Source organism: Myxine glutinosa, chromosome 14, assembly GCF_964187855.1.
Source record: "Myxine glutinosa chromosome 14, kmMyxGlut1.1, whole genome shotgun sequence".
Taxonomy (NCBI): domain Eukaryota; kingdom Metazoa; phylum Chordata; class Myxini; order Myxiniformes; family Myxinidae; genus Myxine; species Myxine glutinosa.
The window spans coordinates 37,659,503-37,671,749 of record NC_136274.1 but is presented as its reverse complement, the minus strand read 5'-3'; the positions used below and the strand labels follow the sequence as shown (position 1 = coordinate 37,671,749).

The 12,247-nt window shown below is 43.8% G+C and overlaps 1 protein-coding gene across 1 annotated transcript in view; it reads right to left on the bottom strand.

The window, feature by feature from the left end:
* Positions 1-413: 413 nt before the first annotated feature.
* The window catches only part of LOC137439633 (protein furry homolog-like), a 162,862-nt gene continuing 151,028 nt past the window's right edge, over positions 414-12,247 (bottom strand). The window contains exons 54-63 of the mRNA XM_078768349.1: positions 11,642-11,803; positions 11,368-11,544; positions 8,428-9,005; positions 8,120-8,333; positions 7,794-7,943; positions 5,557-5,655; positions 5,281-5,373; positions 3,122-3,232; positions 1,792-2,015; positions 414-1,695 (exon numbers count right to left, since the gene is read on the bottom strand). Coding sequence (XP_078624475.1) covers positions 1,464-1,695; positions 1,792-2,015; positions 3,122-3,232; positions 5,281-5,373; positions 5,557-5,655; positions 7,794-7,943; positions 8,120-8,333; positions 8,428-9,005; positions 11,368-11,544; positions 11,642-11,803 — 2,040 coding nt within the window. The 3' untranslated portion in view covers positions 414-1,463. The remainder of the gene's footprint in view (positions 1,696-1,791; positions 2,016-3,121; positions 3,233-5,280; positions 5,374-5,556; positions 5,656-7,793; positions 7,944-8,119; positions 8,334-8,427; positions 9,006-11,367; positions 11,545-11,641; positions 11,804-12,247) is intronic.

Genomic DNA, 12,247 nt, shown 5'->3' with positions numbered 1-12,247 from the left:
TAGAGGACACTAGCATGTTTTGATTTCCGAACAAGACAATGACTATTTTATTTATTAGAGCACTCCACCCACACGTATACCTGACACTACACAGTCTCACACAGAAGGCAATGATGAAAATGATAATAGGCCTCAAAATATGCTTATTGCAGTCATGCAATTCCCCCTCCTCATCCTTTTCATTTTTTTCATCTGGAATATCTGGATGTGAGTGTGCATCATTGATGGAAGCCTGGCCATGCCACTGGTGCTGTGTCCCCTATAGTTTAAGAGCAGGAATTGGGAATTTGTTCTCGTTCATCTGTTCTCTTCTACTCTCAGTGAGTCTTTCAACCTTCAACCTCCTTTCACTCTTCCATGAGCCTAGACTTCTGGATTAAAACGAACTAAATACAGCACAGATCGCACACAGGAAGATTTAGGCAAGTTTTATTGACGCCTGGCATTTCAGGAACGTACTCCGAATATCAGAGTGCGACTTGCACGTAGACAAAATGGAAAGAAGCCAGTGCAATTATGTACAGGTCAATAAGTTATGAGTTCCCTCCCTAAAATTACCCCTTCTTTCCCCCTCCCACTCCCCCCCCCCCCAAAACCCCCCCCCAAAAACAAATGGTTATAGCTCACCCAATGTACATTCCACCAGCTGCCACCAGAATGTTCGGTTTCTGACATGACAATGTTATTACTGCCGGTAACTTGCTTTCAGCCTCAAAGTAGACAATTTTAAAAGCAGCAAATTGACTGTACTAGTGCACGGGTCAGTGGACTAGATATGAAAGGGTTGTTGGATTTTACCATCAAGCTATCGGCCTCTCCAACTGGAGGTATTGCAGGTGGCATGTGGAAAGAAACACGGTCATGGAATGGGGATCGGGATCTTAATTTATCCTCAGTCTCTTGTCAGTAATTCAGTGTACATAAAAGCTGTCCAGCAGCTTGCCAGAGCAAAATACTAATTTGTTTAACGAATTAACAGGAGAACTTTCGTTTCTATTTGACACAGCGCACAGACGACATGGTCACGGAAAGACATTAGCGAACAACAGAGGTCGGGGCTCCAAAGTTTACATGTCGTCGGAAGTGTTCCACATTTTACAATGGGTATTCACAGTTGTACCTTCCAAACACAAGCTTGCTGGTCCCTGGATCCTTCAGTTCTCACTTTATACTCTGCTTGGCCTTGAAATCACCTTGGAATTCAGGAGGAAAATAAAAATCTCCACTTTTCAAAGCACACTCATCCTTTTCCTCCTCTCCTCTTCGGTGCCATCTCATGCTTTCCCACACGCTTTACAGGCTTGGTGTGTGGGCAGAATACACTGAAGAGACATGGAAATATTCAGGATGTGTGACCTACTGGATCAATAACAGTGTGAACCACATCCAACCACCAGGCAATGTGCGAGGTGCACTGGGGGTTGGTCCTAGTACAGCAAAACCCCAAATCAATCAAGGCCCGATCAAGGCGAAGGTTCGGGTCGGGGCAGGATGGGGCGCAGTCCCCGTAAAGCAGCGAGCACATGTTGATTTAGAGCCATGAGCATTGAACAAGCCCTGCTGAGCACCATCGAGCCACCGACAACAGCCAATGAACCTGTCTGGCCAAGCGTTAGATGGCGGAAATGAATCGAGAGAAGAGTGGCAACCGGATCTTCGGTCGGAGAGCCAAAAATGTCATTGGGCCAATGCTCCCTTAGGGTGAGGAAATGCAAGATGGTGTTAGAAGCCAAGACGAAAAAAATTGCGCCAGTCAACACAAGCGGCGTGACAATTAATGCAAACACGTACCTGCTATTGCGAAGCAGTCTCAATGCATCGGCGTGCCATCCATTAGCGATGGCGTCCGTCAGAAGCGACAATGCTGCCTCAGGACATGCCAGCGCATCTTTCTCCAAAGCAGAGTCCGAGGGATCAGGCTCGGCATTCTCATCTTCCAGTCTCCAAGTTTCTCCTGCTGCGGCACTGCGCAAATCCTGTCGTATGCCCGTGAGCTCACTGCTCAAATCCATCACCTGGAGGAACACGTTACAATCGAAACAAGGCTGGATTGAATTGCACAATCAAAATTCGTCAAACCAATCTCTCCATTTGATCCAAAATATCCCGTAGAAGGTAAACGTGAGTACGGTATCGAAAATTTGAGGCCTACAATTAAATTGAGCAATGTAATAGAAACTCCCATATGATGTACTATACTCTATGTTACAGAGGGTTGGTTCTGCCAAAGCAGTTCCTTGCCCTGGGTTATACTGGTTGGTTTGCCATCCCTCTCCCAGCAGTAGTCTATGTTACAGACGGAATTTGTAATTTGTTCATGGTGCCGGCGATAGCTCGCCTACACTTCACGAAGGACACCGTGGGATCTTCAACGTCCACGAACGACAGATGGAACGCCCAGTTTAACGTCATTCCAAGTGAGGGCACACACAATGCTGAATCACCCTGCTTGTGAAACACATGGATCACAATTTATAGCTGGGTCGGGATAATCGAAACGATATTGTATCAATATCAAATGCTGATCCAATTAAAGCTGGAAAACGTGTCATTGTCCCACTCGAGTCTCAACTGGTGTTGGGATTACAATAGGACAACGACATGCTTTCGAGATTAAATTATGCAGACCATCTCGCAATAAATGGAAGTCTCCTCGAAGAGCAAACCTACTGTGGCCAATTTTATTTTTGCAAAACTACTCTACTATTGCTTTCACCAGTTAATCACCAAGATGTAGATGGTACCACTCTCACACCACCTGCCAAATTAAGGGAATCTACGCAAGTCAGATAACAGAGAAAGTAGACCAACACCTTGGATGACATTCTCTTAATCTAACTACATATAGCTCTCTGCACATTGTGTGGTGTGTGAAGCACTTCCTGGTGGTTTATTGATGAGAGCAACAACAGACTATTTATTGCAAAATTAGCCACAGGTAGCTGTCCTCTTTGAGGAGAGGCCGTCCATATTATGCAAGTTCATTGTCTGCAAAAAAGACACAAATGCCATTGGCCTCATGAAAATGGCCATATATAGAAAAAAGGATAAGGAACCGCTGGAATTTGTTCTTCAAAAGCCAGCCGGAATTACGCCTTAGCATTACGAGGCATAAACTCACATCCGGGGAAAGCTTGATGGCGTCCACCTGACCAACAAGCTTGCAGTACGATTGAAAGAGCAGCAGAAACTGGAAATGCAACTTGTAGAGTCGTCGGCACAGCTCCATTTGCTAAAAACAACATAACAGCAAGGAAATGGGTAGGGGAAGGGGGGGGGGGGGGGGAAGAGGGGGGTGTATGGAAGGGCAGCACTTACATAAATTCACAGGAAAAAGAGTTCTGTAGGACTTCTAACCTCAAATTATCAGTGAATGTTTTGATTTGATGTGATATGGGCCTAAATTAAAGAGATGTCTTCACAAAACACTCAGATCAATTTATTACCCACAGCCCATGATAGAGCGAAAATACCTATTCCATTTCCCCCAAGATTCCAATGAAAGGTTGCGTTTTTTTTTTTTACAAGCACAATGTTAATTCCAATCCGCTGAAGATCCCCGGTTTGTGTGCGATGCGTTGTGTGGACTTACGGCCAGCGTTTCCATTTGCTATTACACACAAAGGGGTGCAGATGAGATGCATGGAATTTAAAAAAGAAGAATGAAATACCAAGGAGTAAGTGAAAAAGGAATGATCGAAGAAAAGGGTTTAAAAAAAATCGATGAAAATAATTAAAAACAACACAAACAATGGAAGTCAGGAAAGAAGAAAAGAGAAAATTAGTTTAGAAAATTAAAACATTAAAATTTGAAAATAAGCAGCAAAAGCATGAACAAGGTCGTTACAAATCGCAATGATTCTAGAACTGGGCAAAATGACAAACACAAACACGTTTTATTCAAAAGATTATCTGTCAAAATGTCACTGCCCGACACATACCTGCATTCATTTACGATAATTAATCAAGAAAAGTCCTATGGCATGCTAACGTGATCACATACAGTTAGGCTCCGCCACATTCTGCCCTGATAGTCAGCCACAAACCATACCCGTTGGGTAGGCCGTAAAGGCAGCAGTACTGCCTGACAATCCGAGACTTTCGAAATGACGTATGAATGCCAAATGAGGGATTTTGCGCATGCGCTATGTGTGCGTTTACAGTGACTTTATTCCGCTCGCTGGGCACTTTTGACTGGTCTTTGCCAGCATGAAACCTGCAATTCAAATAGTCTTTTAAACATAATTTTCAGCATTGAAATGAGATCGGCAATTTCAAAATGGTTTACCATAACTTTTGTGTTCCTGAATGGAAATCGGACTCACGGGAATACAGCAACACGACAAATATCCGTGGATGAGAGGCGTCGGGTTCTTATCATTTTCTGTTAATACAATCAGCGATCGCTGGCCACAGTTAATAAAAAAAAAAAAAAAAAACACACACACACACACACACACACACACACACACACACACACACACACACACACACACACACACAAACACACGCACACACACACACACACACACACACACACCTGGGAGGGCTTCCTTCCACCATCTGAAACCCACATATTGAGATAACCAACACACACTACTTTCACCACAAGATGCAAAAATCGAGTAGAACTTCACTTGTGGTCCCAGAACCAAATAATAATAAAAAACCATTTATAACTTCATTCACAGCCCACACAACTCCCACTCCATCCATCTCCTCCCAAACAGCATTAATAGTAATTATCATCATTTGGAACTTTTCACATGCATCGACAAGCCCCAGATATGACCTTCCCATCGGTGTTAAGAAGCACTAATGTTTGGGTAGAACACGCCCATCAACGAACCTTCTGGCCTTTCACGGACCCACATTATCGGAAGTTTTTGCAGGATGGATGTTTTGGACGAGTTGATCAGAAAATTCTCCAAATCTTTCATTGCGCAGAGGAACACCTCTTTCTTGCAAGTATGTTTCCAAGTATTTTCGGCTTCTTTAAAAGCTTGGTGAGCGGTTTCAAGGCAAAATCCTTCTCTGACACACGATACATGTCCAGGCCAACCCAATGGACCTCATTACTAGGGGTTTCTGCTCATGCATGCCAGGTATTCTGAAGCGGATAACGTCATTGCAAAAGTCGCGTATTGCTGGAGAAATGCACCACTGGTAGAAGCTGCATTTTATGTGATCTAACCTCAAAAACTCATGCAACAACAGCTTTTGTGACTTGGAGGTTTTTAAAGAACTTATGAATACATGATGGCCTGGTTAGGTCCAAACCTTCTCCAGGGTGCTGTGCGGTTGAGTGGTCACAACACCATCTTCCGAGCAACCTCCGGGAGCCGTGAACGTTCGCAGACAGTCATCCAGCCACTAAGTAGACCGCACAAGGAAATTCCTCGATCAAAACGGTTTCATCAGTAACATAGTATAGGGAGAGTAATGACGCAACATGACATCATAAAGCTCCAAAAACATTTAATTGAAGAGGTGAATAATAATTGAGAGTCACAAAACAAACAAAAAACATAAATCAGGATAAAACGTTTTACAGACCTGCTGTGTTGCTTCTTTCCTGCAATAATACGTGTCCAGGTGTTCCTGGAGTTCCAAAACACCAAATTTTATCTTCTCGAGCAGGTCACATGACATTAGCTGGAATAAAACAAAATTAGTGGAGGAGTGAGGAGTAAATAACTGCACAATCGTCAAGATCGGGGCGTTCTTTTCATTTTTAAACACGTGGCCAACAAAACGATGACATATTTACGATTTTCAAAAAGAAAAGAAAACGTCACTTTGAGGCCGAATAAACAGACTAATAAACAGAGGTCACAAACAGAGCAATCACAGCTCTCTGAAAGACTTGGAAAAGCCCGCTAATTTTGGTCCTCGGTCCATTGTCTAACCAATCTAATGACGTCTTCGTTGAACAGAAACCACTTTACACAGAATTCATTCTTCAGCAAAGGAAAAAGAGAGCATCAAGAAAAAGAGAATGTGTCAATCAAAAATATGGTGTTTTGAAAAACTCAGCTGAGCATTCCAAAAAAAAAAAATGCAACTGGCTGAGCGTTTTATCAGGTTCAGTTATCACATCATCAGAGATAAATGAGTCTGCTACTTAAATGGTAACACATCATGGAGAATGGTCATGTGCCGATGGACCATAGATTTGACTTGGGTGGTGCTATAGATGGTAATGACTCTTCCTCTTCCTCGTACTGGCTCTCATGGACATCCCAAGTTCCAATTTGATTATACACCTGTACTAAACAGTAATTTTCCCCATTACTGATACCATCTTTGAGAATTAAAAAATAATAATATACGTGTGTGTATATATATATACTGTATATATATATATATACAGTGGAACCTTGACTTACGAGTTTAATTCGTTCCGTGACCGAGCTCGTAACTCAAATTGCTCGTATCTCAAATCAAATTTCCCCATTGAAATGCATTGAAATGCTATTAATCCGTTCCAGCCCGCCAAAAACCACACCAATTTTTTTTTAAATATACAGTATATATAAAAATATCTCGCGCTTTATATTTCACCTGTATGCAGCATACAAGTTGGCAGGATGGCCTGGACTGGAGGTACGCACACTTGACTCTAAAGTCTAAACTGTCCAGCCTGGGTTTGAATCCCGACCCAGCTATAACCTGTCATGGGTGAATCACAGGCAGGGTGATTCATCAATGTGTGTACCGCTAAACTGGGCGCCCCGTTTGCGTCCCATTAGTTGTTGGATGTTAAGGATCTCACCGTGTTTTCCACAAAGAGAAGGCGAGCTATCGCCGGCACTCTGAACAAGTTGTGGCCTGGCATGGCATGAACATGAAAACATGAACATGAACATGAAATGTTCGACATGAACATGAAATTTTCCGAAATAACCAAAATGCGAAAACTAAAATGCATCGCTATACGACAGAGATACGTACTGTACTTGAACGGCAAGATAACCACGTGACCAGAACCTACCTGGCGGCGTAAACTCGAAATAACCAAAATGCGAAAACTAAAATGCATCGCTATACGACAGAGATACGTACTGTACTTGAACGGCAAGATAACCACGTGACCAGAACCCACCTGGCGGCGTGAACTCGAAATAACCAAAATGCGAAAAAAAAAATGCAGCGCTATACGACAGAGATACGTACTGTACTTGAACGGCAAGATAACCACGTGACCGGGTGGCGAAAGCTCGTAACTCGGATCTCGGCTCGCATCTCAAAGCAATAAACCGCCCGAGCGACGGCTCGTATCTCGAAAAACTCGTAAGTTGGGGCACTCGTAAGTCAAGGTTCCACTGTATATATATATATATAAAAACACACACACACACACACACACACACACACACACACACACACACACACACACACACACACACACACACACACACACACACACACACACACACACACACACACACACACTCTCTCTCTCTCCATTTATTGTAGATAATCATGCTCCATGCCATGCATCATTTTAGGGCTCCATCTCCCAATGGTGAAGAATGACTTGAAATTTTTTTTTTAATGGTATCCGGATATGGATCTTTATCACAATAAAAACAATTCGGCCTTGTCACACACCCAGCCATAACATTTTGAGATATCCTGTTCACAGACAAACAGACAAACGAACCGAGATGAAAACACAACCTCCATTCACGTGGCGAGGTATTAAAGGATATCCACCATGCCACGTTTGTACCGACCGAAGACAGGTGGCATGGAAGGTTCTCGTCAGAGGGAGCGAGGTAAAAACCCACCGTCTCTGCGTCGACGAACACAGTGGGACAGTCAGCAGAAGACAGCAGAACGTCAAGGGATGACAAGAATCGGGCACCCAAACCACCAAGTTCACCACCCAAGTAGTCTCTAACCGAATAGGTGAGGTGGCTGAATCCACGATGCAGGTACTGAAAAAAAATTGAAGGAGAGATAACATGGGACTCGAATTGGAAGATGGCAGGTCCAAGGTCGCCGACTTCCAGCAACACTATCTCAATAATCATTCACATGTTTACTATCAATCTTTCCAATTCCATCGACTGTGATAGCGTTTCCATTTCCTCCGTATCCAGCCAAAGCTCACCTTGAAGAGTGCAGTGAACAGCTGAAACGTGTGCACTGCACAGGAGCCATCCGCGTCAGTGAGAGCATGTCTGACGTGACTTTTCCAAGCTTCCTCGGCATCTTTGCAAGTTGGTGGACGGAACGCTGCCAGGATGGCCGGAAAGAACGGTGGAGGAGGGGTCAAGGAGCGAGTTTCACTGGAACTCGATAGTCTACCTCCGGCCTCACTGGGACTGCGCACATCACCAAAGTACAGATTAATTTATTCGACTCGCATGCAATACAAAGACTTACTTTATGATTCACCAGAATATTATACACAAATACCTTGACATCAAGGCTTGCTCTGGCTCCAACTCGTCATCACCCTTCTCATCCGTTTCCGTAAGAACAACGATGGCGCTGTCAGTGCTTTCTCCTCCTTCTCCCATTTCTCCTTCGATGCTTTGCTCAGTTTCTTCAACTTCTCCTTCTGGCCCTTCCTCCAGTGCATAATCAGCCATTTCCACAACAACCAGAATATCCTCTTCAGCCTTCTCCTCCCTCTGCTCCATATCAACCACGTCAATATCCTCTTCTTCCTCCTCCTCTTCCTCCTCGTCTTCTTCAGTTGCCCCATCACAAAACTGATCTATATCCCCATTCTGATTGGGAATGATACACTCCATTTCTGTAGGTCTTTCAAAACTGGAGCATTCTCTACTTTCTTCAGCCTCGACATCATCGTTTTTTATCCCAGCTTCAATTTCTGTCTCAGTCCCTTCTCCAGGTTCTGAGCCATTGCCTTCGATGCCACCATCGTGTCGGCTGTCCGTTTCTCCCGAAGCCAGAAGAGAGTCTTGAGTGGAGAAGCAGCTATCATCTTCACTTGCTCCTCCTTCTTCCTTAACCAAGATGTCTTCATCCTGCAAGGCATGTGCAAGAAAATGGATCGCCTTTTTGAAAAACAAGTACCCCTGAAGAGATGTCACTTCATGTTGATAATAACTTTTTTCAAAAAATGAAAACAATTATTTTTTTGTTGCAAATTCGTGAATGATTTTTATCTGTCATTCTTCAACTAACGACTATCTCCATATTACACATGTAAAAGTAACGGAGGGGGATGCTAAAGGAAGGTAAAAGAGTTGGGTCGGATGTAGAAGTAGTGAAGAATGTCACGGATGGTAAGTGGAGAGGGAGGTTAAAAAGTTAATATATTTTTGCATATTACGTAAAACTAGAAGCAACCGCTTCCTACAGGATCGGCCAAGGGGTGTTTACGTTGTCCTTATTCAAAATACCTTTTGCTGCGTAATCCAAAACACCTCGCTGCACTGGAAAACGTGGGGCAGGAATACTGTATGTACGGTAAAGTTTGGGGACTTGTAATACCCTCTCTGACCTGGAGACTGCACTACACCGGTTATATGATGCTAATTTACGAGAATTTGCATCATCCATTCCCCTCCCCCCTCTCAATCATAAACCCACCTTTTTTTTTTCACGTGCAGAAAATTTGCAGTGAGGCTTTATATATAAAAATGGGAAAAATAATAATAAAGGAATCTCACTATAAAATGGATGCGACTGAAACTCCAAAATGGGCACGTAGGGAAAATAGCCCCATCCTTGGTGGTAGCTGGTATTACAAATCATCTTCCTTTTATTATGATATGGAGTATACACTGCATGGCCAAAGGTCTCACACCCATATGTGCTCGTCGAGCATCTCATTCCAAAATCATAGGCATTAATACGGAGTTGGTCCCCCTTTTGCTGCTATAACAGCATCTTCTGCTATCCACTCTTCTGGAAAGGCTTTCCACTAGATGTTGGAACATTGCTGCGGGGATTTGTTTCCATTCAGCCACAAGGGCGTTAGTGAGCTCGGGCACTGATGTTGGGCGATTAGGCCTGTCTCACAGTCGGCATTCCAATTCATCCCAAAGGTGTTCGATGGGGTTGAAGTCAAGGCTCTGTGCAGGCCAGTCAAGTTCTTCCACACCGATCTCGACAAACCATTTCTGTATGGACTTCGCTTTGTGCACGGAGGTATTGTCATACTGAAACAGGAAAGGGCCTTCCCCAAACTGTTGCCACAAAGTTGGAAGCACACAATCGTCTAGAATGTCATTTTATGCTGTAGCGTTAAGATTTCCCTTCACTGGAACTAAGCCCAAACCATTAAAAACAGCCCCAGATCATTATTCCTCCTCCACCAAACTTTACAGTTGGAACTATGCATTCAGGCAGTTGCATTTCCTGGCATTCGCCAAACGCAGATTCGTCCATCGGACTGCCAGATGGTGAAGCATGATTCATCACTCCAGAGAACGCATTTCCACTGTTCCAGGGTCCAATGGCGGCGGGCTTTACACCACTCCAGCCGAAGCTTGGCATTGCGCATGGTGATCTTAGGCTTGTGTGTGGCTGCTCGGCCATGGAAACCCATTTCATGAAGCTCCCGACGAACAGTTGTTGTGCTGACGTTGCTTCCAGAGGCAGTTTGGAACTCGGTAGTGAGTGTTGCAACCGAGGATAGACGATTTTTATGCGCTACGACCTTCAGCACTTGGTGGTCCCATTCTGTGAGCTTGTGTGGCCTACCACTTCACGGTTGAGCTGTTGTTGCTCCTAGACGTTTGCACTTCACAATAACAGCACTTGCAGGTGACCAGGGCAGCTCTAGCAGGGCAGAAATTTAATGAACTGACTTGTTGAAAAGGTGGCATCCTATGATGGTGCCACGTTGAAAGTCACTGAGCTCTTCAGTACGGCCCATTCTACTGCCAATGTTTGTCTATGGAGATTGCATGGCTGTGTGGTTGATTATATATTCCTGTCAGCAATGGGTGTGGCTGAAACAGCCGAATCCACTAATTATAAGGGGTGTCCACATACTTTTGGCCATTAAGTACATGTTGTGATTAATAAAATTTGTTTCAAAAATGACAAAAATTATAAAGTGCATTTCCAAGAACGTGCTGCAGCACATTGCCACCGACGGTGGGCAAGGAAGGGTGCTCCTGCCTGGAGGGCAGCAGTGCCCTCGAGTAATTAATAACGAATCTTAACTGCTGCTTATCAAACTCGAACTGATTTTCTCGATTCATATATTCCTTAGTTTGGGAGATGGTATTCCTTAATTTCATTAACTTCACGAATTTAAGATCATTCAGCATAAAAAATCCATTGAGCTGTAAATTTATAGTTCCAAGATATTTTTGATCACTTAGTTTAACAAATGAAGTAATGCAATTTAGATACAGACGGAACGAAAAGTACCTCCCAAACAATGTGCTCTTCACTCGAGGAGATGTCCACACTCGGGCTGTCCCCCGCAGGGGTGCCTTCGGCTGGCATGCCTGAGGCCGGTGTGCCAAGGCCGTTGGGAAGATTATCACATGCTGCAACCTCAATTTGGCTCAGCACAGATTCTTCGGTTGGTGAGTAGGTGGTTAGCTTCAAAACAAAAGTTTAAAAAGATCATCACCACAATCAGGTTCAAGGACAAAGATTAAGGCATAACAAAGTCAAACATTCTGCCTTTGGGTCGCACCTCCTCATCGGATGATTCGTCCGTGTCGGCGGCGTGGTGTAGGTCAAGGCCTGGCGTAGTGCACACAAAATCACACTCCTGCAGCGATGGCAGCCCCTCCTTGTCCAGGCTGTCGAGTGAACGACGTCGTACACCCCAGTTGAAATTGTCTACGCTCTCACCCTGCACGTAGGGCACAAAAAATTCCGGATTTATGGTGCGCAAAGGAGAACCTTGTTTTATACATACAGCGGTGGCCAAAAATATTGGCACCATTGCACTTTTTTCAAATAATGCACCATTTCTTCCAGAAAATTGTTAAAGAAAAAATATTTTGGTACACACATGTATTTCTTTGGTTTGCAGTGGAACAAAACAAAAAAGCTGAAACAATTACTAAATCTTAGCTTATTTCACAAATAAATCCTAAAATGGCCCGGACAATATTATTGGCACCTTTTAGAAGTTGTTAGAAATAATTAGATTTCAAGCAGGTGATTCTTCTTTACTTTGGAATTGAACTCTCCTATGGCGAGTTGCAGGTGCCGGCAATATAAAAATCACTCATTCAACCTGTTTGAATAGAGAAAAGGAGTCATTCTGCTGGTTCGTGTCATTGTGTGTACC